General features: G+C 43.2%; 1 protein-coding gene across 4 annotated transcripts in view; it reads left to right on the plus strand.

The window, feature by feature from the left end:
• abcc4 (ATP-binding cassette, sub-family C (CFTR/MRP), member 4) overlaps positions 1-13,222 on the plus strand; it is a 353,844-nt gene that overhangs the window by 134,822 nt on the left and 205,800 nt on the right. For all 4 annotated transcript variants that reach the window (XM_052025926.1, XM_052025927.1, XM_052025928.1 and 1 more), the window contains exons 12-13: positions 1,924-2,018; positions 2,620-2,706. In XM_052025926.1, the coding sequence (XP_051881886.1) occupies positions 1,924-2,018; positions 2,620-2,706 (182 nt within the window). The remainder of the gene's footprint in view (positions 1-1,923; positions 2,019-2,619; positions 2,707-13,222) is intronic.

A 13,222-nucleotide genomic window follows, 5' to 3' on the forward strand; every position in this document is an offset into this window, starting at 1 on the left:
TGGAGCAACACACAAAAAATGCTGGAGGAGTTCAGCAGGTCAGGCAGCCCCTATGGAGGGAAATGAACAGTTGACGTATCGGGCCAAGACCATTCATCACGACTGTTGTTTATTGACCTTTAATACTATAATTCCAAGCAAACTCATCTCCAAACTCCTAGACCTGGACTCTTCACCTCCCTTTGCAACTGGATCCTTGACTCCCTGACCAACAGACCGCAATCAGTAAGGATAGGTAGCAACACCTCCGCCATGATTATTCTCAACACTGGTGCCCCACAAGTTTGCATCCTCAGCCCCCTACTCTACTCCCCATACACTCACGACTGCATAGCCAGATTTTGGTCTTACTCCATCTATAAGTGTGCAGATGACACCACCATAGCGGGCCAAATCTCTAATAATGATAATTCGGAGTACAGGAGGGAGATAGAGAACCTAGTGGCATGGTGTCATGACAGCAACCTTTCCTTCAATGTCAGCAAAACAAAAGAGCTGGTCATTGACTTCAGGAAGGGAGGGGCGGTGGTGCACACACTCCTGTTTACATTAACTGTGCTGAGGTCAAGAAAGTTGAAAGCTTCAAGTTCCTAGGAGTGAACATCACCACTAGCCTGTCCTAGTCCAACCATGTAGCTGCCACGGCCAAGAAAGTGCACTAGCGCCTCTACTTCCTCAGGAGGCCAAAGAAATTTGGGATGTCCCCTTTGACACTCACCAATTTTTACAGATGCACCATAGAAAGCATCCTATCTGGATGCATCGTGGCTTGGTAAGGCAGCTACCCTGCCCGAGACAGCAAGAAACTGCAGAGAGTTGTGGACACAGCGCAGCACCTCACGGAAACCAGCCTTCCCTCCCTCTTGCTGCCTTGGTAAAGCAGCCAACATTATCAAAGTCCCCATCCACCCCAGACATTCTCTCTTCTCCCCCTCCCATCGGACAGAAAATACAAAAGCTTGAAAGCACGTACCACCAGGCTCAAGGACAGCTTCTTCCCATTGTTATATGACCGTTGAAGGGTCCCATAGTATAACAAGATGGACTCTTGACCTCACAATCTTCCTTGTTATGGCCTTTCACCTTATTGTCTGCCTGCACTGCACTTTTTCTCTAACTGTAACACTTTGTTCTGCATTTTTCCCTTGTACTACCTCAATGCATTGTTATAATGAAATGGTCTGTATGGATAGCATGCAAAACAAGGATTATTTTTACTGTACCTCAGTACATGTGACAATAATAAACTAATTTACCAACTTACAAAATGCTGAAAAAACACCCCCCTCCTCTTAGTTTATGCACACTCTTTGAACTTTGAAAGTTGTTTGAATAGTCTATTCTGAGTTATGAAGCTCCTGCCGAGACAGTTCTGATGTCATTAGCATCAGAATCAGGTTTATCATCACTGACATATGTTGTGAAATTTGTTGTCTTGGGGCAGCAGTACAGTGCAAGACATAAAACATTACACTGTGTCCTTAAGTAGATACAGGCAACAAAATAGGGTGATGTACTCTCAGTTGTCCTTTGACCTTTGGTTGCATCCAACATCTTAAGTTTAAGTAAGGGTAGAAATGTGAACATTTTGATCTCCGACTTAATGCTGGAGAAAAGTCAAAAACACTATTTGAATTGTTTAGATATTGACGGGCACAATTTCGCCTAGAAATGATCATGCACTCATTAAAGTAAGATGCTAATGGGTCCAGTTTTTTAATCTATTTACTTTGAGGCCAAATTTGTAAACAATAGTTCTGCCTCACAAATAGTCTTTTTAAATTATCAGATCTGTTTTAAATGTATGAAATCAAGTATGGTCATTTCAAACCTTGTTAGTGATATAATCAATTTAAAGATAATTCAGAATATTTATTTAAAACGTGAAAATGTTTATTTATTCATTTATTGTGCAATTTATAGGATTTGGAGCTACTTCAGGATGGTGACCTAACTCAGATTGGAGACCGTGGAGTTACACTCAGTGGAGGACAGAAAGCCAGAGTGAATTTGGCTAGGTAATTGAAGTCCATACTATACCAAATATGGACAGGTTCATAGAACACTAGGCAAATTTAATGAATATCTTTAAAGAAAATTATGCTTTCACTAAGTGTAGGCTGAACATTTTCAATTATAGCAAATTCAAGAGCTGATTTGTTATGTGAGAAATCTCAATGTTTTTGAATTACTGACTAAGCAAATAGATTTCACTTGAGGATATTTCTTGAGGAACAAGATCAGATTGCTATAGGAACAATATGACATTTATATATATCACAAGCAGTAGAGGTCCCAGTACAGATCCCTGCAGAACATCACTAGTCACAGATCTCCAGCCAGAATATGTCCCATCAACTGCTACCCTTTGTCTTCTATGGACAAGCCAATTCTGAATCCAAATATCCTAGTCACTGTGGATCCCATGCATCTTAATCTTCTATCACTTAATAATGGGATAGTGGACTTGCAGTAATTACTTAGCATTTTGGGAATTAATTGATAAATTGGATAAATTGATCTTGAGACATATGAAGAACTTGTGACTGCTCAATTTGGGTATGAACAAAGAAGTAAAATTGCATTATTTAAATTTAATCAATTTTATTTTTACTAAAGATCTGTGTATCAAGATGCCGATATCTACTTACTTGATGATCCTCTCAGTGCTGTCGATGCTGAAGTTGGAAAACACCTATTTGAACAGTGAGTAGCTTTGGAATTGCAGAATAACTAGTGTGATCAGACCAATACATTTTGGGTAACTTGTTTGTAATTAGAAGTACTTTAATTAAGTTTTCATCTGTGCACCCTGAACTTGAAATCTCAAGCCAGACTGTTCCAGTACCCCTACAACACTGGCATCTGCTCTTAAAAAGCTGGACAAAATACCTTATACACCTTATAGAGGTGTATAAAATCATGAGGGGCATAGATAGGGGAAATGCATACAGTCTTTTTCCCAGGGAAAGGAAAACATAAACTAGAGGGCATAAGTTTAAGGTGAGAGGGGAAAGATTTAAAAGGGATCTGAGGGGCAAATTCTTCAGACAGCTGGTGATATGTACTGTATATGGAATAAGCTGCCAGGGAAAGTAGTTGAGACAGGTACAATAACAACAGTTAAAAGACATTTGGATAAATTATATGGATGGGAAAGGCTTGGAGAGATACATGTCAAACGAGGGGAAATGGGACTAGTTTAGGTGGGCACCTTGGTCGGCACAGATGACTTGGGCTAAAGGGCCTGCTTCCATGTTATATTACTCTATGACTCTAAAACCAAACTTCTAAATCAGTCAACTCTCAATCATCAGCCAAGTAATGGAAGATGTCATCAACAGGCCTGTCAAGTGATACTTAATCACCAGCCCTACTGAATGACATTCATTTTAGGTTTTTCTAGAACCAAACTTGGTCAGGGAGACTTCCAGGACTACACCTGTAGGAAATGTGTCCAGCTGCAGCTCCTAGCTGACCATGTTAAGGAGCTAGAACTGGAGCTGCAGCTGGACACACTTCCCACAGGTGTAGTCCTTAACATCATCCAGAATGCTGAGAGCATCATAGATAAGTATTTCAGTGAAGTAGTCATACCTAGGGTGCAGGCTGCAGGTAGTTGGGTGACCACCAGGAAAGGTAGAGGGGGTAGATAGATAGTGTAGGATACCCCTGTGGTTTTTCCACTTGAAAACAAGTATACTGTTTTGGATACTGTTTGGGCATGACCGTTTAAGAGAGATCAGCAGCAGCAGTCTGAGTCACCAGGACTTAAGGATGGGTCAAGGATGTCTCTGAATAGTTGCAGAACATTCTCAAGGGGGAAGGTAAGCAGCCAAAGTCTTTGTGCGTATTGGCACAAATGATGAAGGTAGAAAAAGGGATAAGGTCCTGTAGAATGAATATAGAACATTCGGAAAGAGGTTAAAAAGCAGAACCTCGAAGGTAGTAATCTCTAGATTATTCCCTGTGCCACAAGCTACTGAGGGTAAGAATAAGAGGATAAGGCAGATGAATGCATGGCTGAAAAGTTGGTGCAGGGGGCAGGGATTCAGATTTGTGGACCATTGGGATCTCTTCTGGAACAGAGGTGACCTGTACAAGAGGGACGGGTTGCATCTGAAATGAAGGGGAACCAATATCCTAGCAGGTGGATTTGCTGGTGCTACTAGGGAGGGTTTAAACTAGATTGGCAGAGGAGTGGGATCCAAAGAAGTGAGGCAGATGGGAGGCTGGAAGTTGAGACACAATTCAATGACAGTAAGGCCAGTAGACAAGACAGGCAGCAGCACGACAGGGAGCGAGGAAAGACTGTTGGATTAAACTGCATTTATTTCAAGGCAAGAGGCCTGACAGGTAAGGATAGCTGAGATATGGATACAGGTAAGGATAGCTGAGATATGGATAGCTGAGATATTATAGCCATTACAGAAACATAGCTAAGGGAGGGACAGGACTGGCACAGGTGACAGTCCCAGGGTACAGGTGCTATAAGCGGGATAGAGGTGGAGGAAAAAGAGGAAGGGGAGTTATATTTCTCATCAAGGAGAACATCACAGCAGTAGTCCGAGATGAAATTACTGAGGGATTGTCCAGTGAGGCTTTATAGGAGGAACTGAGAAATAAGAAGGGGATGATCACTTTGTTGGAATTGTACTATTGGGCCCCTAATAGTCAATGGGAATCAGAGGAACAAATATGCAGGGAGACTGCAGAAAGTTGCAGGAATAATAGGGTTGGCATAGTAGGGGATTTTAACTTTCCAAATACAGATTGAGACTGCCATAGTGCTAAGGGCTTAGATGGAGCGGAATTTGTTAGGTGTGTTCAGGAAAGTTTCCTCACACAATATATTGAAGGCCAGGGAGCGGGCAAAGCTTGACCTACTCTTGGGAAATGGGGCAGGACAAGTGACTGAGGTTTCAGTGGGGGAGCACTTTGGGATGAGTGACTATAGCTCTATTACTTTTAAATTAGTTATGGAAAGGGACAGATGTGCCAGAAGACTGGAGGGCTGACGTGCCGGAAGACTGGAGGGTGGCTAATGTTGTGCTTTTATTTAAGAAGGGCTGTAAAGAGAAACCTGGGAACTTTAGACCTGTAAACCTAACAGCTGTGGTAAGTGAGTTACTAGAGGGGATTCTGAGCGATAATATATACAAGTATTTGGAAAGACATGGGTTGATTACGGATAGTCAGTACAGCTTTGTGCATCGGAGATCATGTCTCACGAATTTGACTGAGTTTTTGAAGAAGTAAACAAAAGGTGGATGAGGGCAGGGCAGTAGACATGGTTCTATATGGACTTCAGTAAGGCCTTTGATAAGGTTTCGCATGGTAGGCTGCTGTGGAAAGTTAGGTTGCTTGAGATTGAGGAAGAGCTAGCTAACTGAATATATAATTGGCTTGATGGTAGGAGGTAGAGAGTGATGGTGGAAGGTTGTTTCTCAGACTGGAAGCCTGTGACTAGTGGTGTGCCACAGGGGTCGGTGCTTGGCCCATTGCTATTTGTCATCTATATCAATGATTTGGATGAGAATGTACAAGGCATGATTAGTAAGTTTGCAGATGACACTAAAACAGGTGGTGTTGTTGACAGTAAAGATGATTATCAAGATTTACAGAGGGACCTTGAACAGCTGCTTAAGCGGGCTGAGGAATGGCGAATGGAGTTTAATTCCAATAAGTGTGAGATGTTGTATTTTGGGAAGACAAATGAGAGTAGGTCTTTGACAGTGAATGGTAGGGTCCAGGGAAGTGTTGTAGAACAGAGGGACCTAGGAGTACAAGTACATGGTTCCTTGAGAGTGGCATTGCAGGTATTCAGGGTGATGAAAGTGGTGTTTAGCATGCTGGCCTCCATCAGTCAGGGCACTGAGTATAGAAGTTGGAATATTATGTTGCAGTTGTACAAGAAATTGGTGAGGCCACATTTGGAATATTGCTAAAGGAAAGATGCCATTAAGCTGGAAAGAGTGCAGAGGAAATTTATGAAGGGACTGGAGAGAGGTTGAGCAGGTCAGGACTTTTTTCATTGGAGTGTAGGAGAATGAGGTATGATCTTATAGCAGTGTATAAAATTGTGAGGGGTATAGAAAGGGTGAATGCACACAATCTTTTTCCCAGGGTTAGGGAATCAAGAATGAGAGGGTGAGTGGGGAGAAATTTAATAGGAGCCTGAGGGACAACTTTTTCACCCTGAGAATGGTCAGTATATGGAATGAACTGCCAGAGAAAGTGGTTGAAAGCAGGTACATGAACAATATTTTAAAGGTACTTGGACAAGTATGTGGATAGGAGAGGTTTAGTGGGATATAGGCGAAACATGGACAGATGGGACTATGTTAGATTGGAATCTTGGTTGGCCCGTTTCCCTGCTGTCATGACTCTATGAATATGCAGATTGGAGGGATATGGACCATGTGCAGGCAGAAGGGATTATTTTAATTTGGCATCATTAGTTTAATTATTTCAGCACAACACTGTGGGCCTACCTAATTAAGCTAACGATGCCGAGTAGGCCTGTTCCTGTGCAGTACTGTTCTATGTTCTATGTACTATTGGAATTCTGAAGAAACACTGCCTCTCTTGTTATTCACCATGGTAACCTCTGAAGGTCCTACACCAGTCCACTACTATTGCTGATATTGAATCATAATTTGGTACGAGAGCCTGACAATAATAGACTGCTGGTGTCGGTATTGATTGGTTTCTGATGCCAGACTCCATAAAGTAGCTGGGATGATAAATTTGCTGTCATGAAATGCCAGAATAGGTTGGCTAATACACAGTTCTCTCAGTTCAAAAATTAATGATGTAAATAAGAGAAATGGACAAGAATGACCCACAAATGGGAGCATTTATACTCTTGCAGCATATGATCACAGGCAGGAATGCTCCAATTCAGTCAACCGAATCTTATCTTAGTTAGATAAGATAAAGGAGCTGAAGAATGAAAAACATTAGTAACATGCACACTATATGTACAATCAATTAAATTTGAATGGCTTTGTTTAGTATTTGCTCCACAAATTGACAAATAACAATTTAAAGTAACACTACATATTTGGAAACAAAGCAAACTTACATTAGCAACAACTATAATCACTGGTTACTTTCTGCTTCTTGGTTCTAGTGGTTTTCCATGTTGGTTTGGAAATCCCACCACCATGCCATGGTCCCTGTGACTGCTGCCTGGCTGCTGAAAGGCTAGCTTTGTTCATGTACTATACCAATCTCAATAAATCTCATTTCGTCCAGCTCTTCCCTAACCTCTTAGTAATACCATGGCTCTTGTTATAATATCGCTCATGGAATATAATGTGGATAAATGTGATGTTATCCAATTTGGTGGCAGAAAGAAGGCGGCAAATTGTTATCCAAACAGTAATAGACTGGGAACAAGGGAGGTGTAACAAGACCTGGGTGTCCTTGTATGCGAGTTGCTGAAGGTAAGCATGCAGGCGCAGCTGGCAGTTAGGAAGGCAAATGGTATGCTGGCCTTTATGGTGAGGTAGTTTGAGTACAGTAGCAGGGATGTCTTGCTGCAGGTACTTGGTGTCTGCATTTGCATGCATTTTGATCCCCTCATCGGAGAAAGGTTGTTTTTGCTATGGAGGGAGTGCATCAAAGATTCAGTAGACTGACATATGAAGAGATTAGGTTCATTTGGTTAATATTCACTCGTGTTTAGAAGAATGAGAGGGGAAGTGTTGTGAGTGAGGAGACAGATTTGGGGTCTCAAAAGCAAGGACTCTGAACACAGTCTGGCAGTAAATGATTTATTTACAAAAGACGAGCGTGGGAAAATGGTAATGGGGATAACACACGCACGCACAGTTTATAGCGAGTTTGGGAAAATCGCACTGGGGATAAAGCGCACACACACACAAAACGAACTAGGCACACACAATCAAGGAAAAACAATATGATACCTGACAACCCTTGACTCAGTGCAAGCATGGCTCTAGGCTACTAGGGACACTAACTAAAATGCTCCTAACCCTTTCACAATGCACACCTCACCAGCGATTTCTCCAGTGCTGTTCCATGGTACTCGGCCTGGAGTGAAGCAGGGTGGTCCCTCAAAGATGGCAAAGAGAAAGAGCCGAGCATGTGGCGCCCTTTATAGTGCTGGAGGGCTGGGGGGGTCCAGCGCAGGTAATCTACAAAAGCCAATGGCTCGGTGCCAGCAAGGACTAATCGATTACAAAGGCCAATGGCCCGAGGCCAAGTACAAAGGTACTTAAAGGGGCCAATGGTCAGGTGTGCGCTGATGGGTGGGGCAGGGCCAAACCTTGATTGGCAGTGGCGTGTCTTCTGACCAGGTAGTGGGCAGTGCTGTCACGTGACAGCCACGACCCTCCACAATACAGGAAGTTCATAGAAAATTACAAATTTCTAACAGGACTTGACAGACTGGGTGCAGGAATGATGTTCCCAATGACAGACAAGTCCCGGCTTGAGTCATAGAGACATAAAGTTATACAGCAGGGAAACAGGCCCATTGGCCCAACTTATCCATATTGACCAAGCTGCCTACCTGAGCTGGTTCCATTTGCCTGCATTGGCCAATATCCCTCTAACCCTTTCCTGTTCTGGTACCTGTTTAAATGTCTTTTAAACATTGTGATTCTACCCATGGCTACCACTTCCTCTGTTAGCTTGTATGAAAAAGTTGCCCCTCAGGTCCCTTTTAAATTTTCTCCTCTCACCTTAAATCTATGCCCCTCATGATTTTATATACCTCTATAAGGTCACCACTCCACATTCTATGCCTCAGGTAAAAAGACCCAGTCTATCCAGCCTCTCCTATAATTCAAGCCTGTAACATCCTTGTGAATCTTTTCTGCACCCTTTCCAACTTAATGACATCCTTCCTATAGCTCGATAACCAGAACTGCACACAATACTCCAAGGGTGGCTTCACCAATGTCTTGTATAGTTGTGACATGATGTCCCAGTTCTTGTACTCAAAGCCCAGAAATGAGAAATTTCTTCACCCAGATATTGGTGAAGCCAAATCATTAAGTATATTAAAAAATGACTTAGGTGTAGTTTTTAGGAAAACTTTTGTAGTTTTTAGGGCTAAATGTATCAAGGGATATTAGGAAAAAGCAGGAATTGGGAAAAAGCAGCAACAGGGTACTGAACTTGGATGACCAACCATGATCACATTGGATGGCAGAGCAGGCTTGAAGGACCAAGTGGAATAGTCATGCAATGGTTTTCTATGTTTTTATGTTCCTGGGCTTTGGTTACAAATGTCCCTTTATTATTGCCTGCAAAGACACCATGTATATGATGGGCTAGCTATATGATTGCAGTTGTGGGTAAGCAAGCTTGGATGCATGAGCAAGGGCAGTGCTTGTTCCAGAGCCTGCAAGATAGATCCAGAAAGAGGGCAAGTTTTCTTTCCTGCACTGTCAAATGGACCTTCAGACAGACAGCGGGATGTGCATCAGGTGTTACCCAGATTTCACTGCTGTCATCACCTTCAGAATCCTGGTAAACACAGCAAATAGATGTTGAACATGACTAACTGCTCTCTGATAGCTGCACTGGTATCCTGAAGAGCAGCAAGCTGCTGTCTCTGGAAATCAACCTTTCTGGAGGACTGGGACTGGAGCAGGAACTTGTTCCTTCAGCTGTTGTGATTCTTCAGCTTTACCTTTGCCTGCCACAGAAATGTGAATTACTTTGAGAGTAGAAGTGAGATTCCTGGTTGCATGCCAGCTTTTCCATGCTGCGACTCACCTCCTGGAGCCAGTCTGTTACGTTTGTCACTGTTCTAAGCACTTCAAAGTGCTTTCCTGATAGCCTTCTTCAGACTGCTTTGCTATTATGGGGCTCGTTTGTTATCTCTAAACCAGTAGTGCTGACTATACTTGATCTGAGACCAAATGACAGTAGCTGTCCTTTTCCTTTTGCTTGAGTTCAGCCCAGTAGTACTAGGCGTCTTCCTTCATGAACTGTGAGCTTGAATCTGATTTGTTTTATCACAATTCTAGTATCTAATCTGATGCTCTGCTAGGGTAGGCACACTGTCACGATGAGCTTTTCATCTTGTGAAGTTCGTGTTGCCTGAATTTCCTCCCAGTCCTTAAAAGGTTCCTTGTGGGCAACAGTCTGTAGATGTCAACTCACTTGTCTTCCTCTTTGTGGAAATCCTGTCAATAAAAGGTGGTCCTGCAGCAGCATTCAGACGAATAGAATAATGTTTTGCACTCCACCTTTTTTCTTCTTCAAATGCAGAACCTTGAGACTGGCTTACTTCACTCAGGTTTTGTGGGTTCTGAGATGGTTAATGAGATTAATGTCAGAACGATGGACTTCCACAGATGATGGCTGATGTGTGCATGGGTAGTTCATGGGTAAGGCTGGAGATCAGGTGGCATGGGCCGAAGGGCCTGTTTCTGTACTGTATTACTCTATGACTATGGTGCATTCCTTCTACTGCTTCTGTTGGCCCTCTGTGTGCTCTAGATGTTCTCAACACCATACTGAAGTCTTCTTCTTCAGTTTGAGTGATCATGGTTGAGAGATTCTCAGAGTTAGTGAGGATGATGGAGACTTTGAGTAGATTCTTCAATCTTTCCCTCTGTCTCCATGATGGATTGGAATTCTGGTATCAGCCAGTGTGGCCTGCCCAACATAGCCTGAATATTGAGAATATTGAGAGGACTTGCCATTGGTTCACTTGTTTGTTCAGTGAATTTGGAAGATTTTGCAGAACCAGTTATTTGTGATGACACAGGAGACTACTAATGCTGGTATCTGGAGCAAAAATCAAACTGCTGGAGGAACCCAACGGGTCCAGTAGCATCTATGGGAGATGCTGCTCGAACCATAGAGTTCCTCCAGCAGTTTGTTTTTCTTGAGATAATTTTCTTGAGATACCTGCTGTAGGTGGCCCAGATATAAGAAGCATGTAGGGGGGACAGGATCATTGCTATCTGTTAGACCATGTGTTTTGTGCCAGATCTAAGGTCTTGATCTACAATTACCATTTTTCTCCATCAAAGGTGTGTTGGTGCATGGAAGGCAGTGGTGAATTTCATCATCAAAGTCTGTCTTTGCTGAGAGGTGGCTCCCTAGATCTGGGAAATGATTCATGTTTTCCAGGGCAACTGGGATAAGGAAAATATTCCAGGGGAGCTCAAAGGTGCTATAATCATGACCATCTTCAAGAAAGGAGACAAGTTTGGCTGTGATAACTACAGAAGAGTTTCCATGCTGTCCACCACAGGGCTGTCAGTGCCATTGCCAACCACCTCCTCCCACTGGCTGAAGAGATGCCTCCCAAATTCATTTGTGGATTTTGTCTCGAGAGGCATAGTGGAGGTGATTGTTGTTGTGTGGCAATTTTAAGAAAAATGCATGGAGCAGCACCAGTCATTATATATGAGCCTTTGACTCTATCAATGGGATGGGCTGTGGAACATTCTCCTCAAATTCGGCTGCCCACAGAAATTTGTCTCCATCTTACATCTGCTCCACGATGGCAATCCATGCTGTTAACCTGTGAGTCAAGAACTAAGTTATTCTCAGTGAAGAATGATGTTAAACAAGGCTGTTCCTTTGCCCCAACACTTAATCCTTTTGCCACACTGCTGCAGGTCATCTTAAACATATTATGTTGGAGTTTAAATACTACACAGCAAAAACTTTTGTTAAGATATTCGTTTGGCCAAGTGCAACTCAGTGATATTTGTGTAATATGGGCATTTGTTCCACCTAACTAATTCTATTCTTTGTTGGAGTTGTCAGAAGTGACCATTCATTGATTGTGCAGAAAAATCCCTCCTGCATGTAGGTGCACTCTCTGGAGGTGAAAACACCTGTACTGATGGGTGATGTTGTACCATGGTGCAATAAATGTATTCCTGGAAGGTCACAGACATGCTTTGTGGAGGCTGCACTGTGCCCAGACAGATGAGCTGCTGTTCCTCAAGCTTGCATTGGACCTCATTATTACAGTGCAAGTGGCCATAGACAGGACTGACTGGCTGACCCATTGATTCAACCTGCTCTGGCCCCATTGAGCTTGTTTCTTCTTACCTTTAATCCATCCTTTTGCCCCGTGTCCACTTCCCACTTGCAGCCATAATGCTTCTGGTGCCCTCAGCCACTTAGACAGTTTCCAGTTCCCTAATCCCACCCAGCTTATCTTTACCATGGATGTAAATTTGTCCAAGCAAAAAACAAACTGCTGGAGGAACTCAGATGGTTGAGCATCATCTGTGGGGGGATAGAGACCCTGCATCAGGACCGAGGGTGGAGAGCGAAGATAGCTGGTATAAAGAGGAGCAAGGGAGGGGTGGAGTTGAGAGACAGAGGCAGATGGGTGATAGGTGGAAGCAAACAAGGTGAAAAAAAGTGCAGACAGAGTTAGGTTGGGCAAGGGGAGAGTGAAGGTGGAGATAAGAGGCTGGTGGGTGATAAGCAGTGACACAAAGGCTACAAGTGCTGGAATCTAATAAGTATTGACCAGTACATGAACAGTGGTGTTCTGCAAGGATCAGTGCTCTGACCTCTGCTGTTTGTGACATAAATCAATGACTGGGATGAAAATGTAGATGGGTGGATTAGCAAGTTTGCAGGTGACACCAAGATTGGTGGAGCTGTGGACAGTGTAAAGGATACAGCACAAAAACAGGCCCTTTGGCCCAACTCATCCATGCCGACCAAGATGTCTATCACAGCTAGTCCAATTTGCCTGTGTTTGATCCATATCGCTCTAAACCTTTTGTATCCATGCACCAGTCCAAATGTCTTCTAAACATTGCAATTGTACCTGCCTCTACAGCTTCCTCTGGCAAATCAGTCCTTCTACCCACCACCCTCTGTGTGGAAAAAGTTGCCCCTCAGGTCCCTTTTAAATTTTTCACTTCTCACCTTAAATCTATGTCCTGTAGGTTTAGACTCACATACACTGGGAAAAAGACTGTGACCATATACCTTATCTATGTCCCTCATGATTGTATATACCTTTATGAGGTCACCCCTCAGCCTCCTACACTCCAGGGAAAAAAAGGCCCCAACCTATCCAGCCTCCCTTATAACTCAATCCCTCCAGTCCCGGTAACATCCTTGTGAATATTTTCTGCACCCCTTTCCAGCTTACTGACACACTTCTTACAGCTGGGCTACCAGAACAGCACACAGTGTTCCAAGTGTGGTCTCGCCTATGACTTGTACAGTTGCAACATGACGTCCCAAT

The sequence above is a fragment of the Pristis pectinata genome, chromosome 11 (genome assembly GCF_009764475.1).
Source record: "Pristis pectinata isolate sPriPec2 chromosome 11, sPriPec2.1.pri, whole genome shotgun sequence".
Lineage (NCBI taxonomy): Eukaryota > Metazoa > Chordata > Chondrichthyes > Rhinopristiformes > Pristidae > Pristis > Pristis pectinata.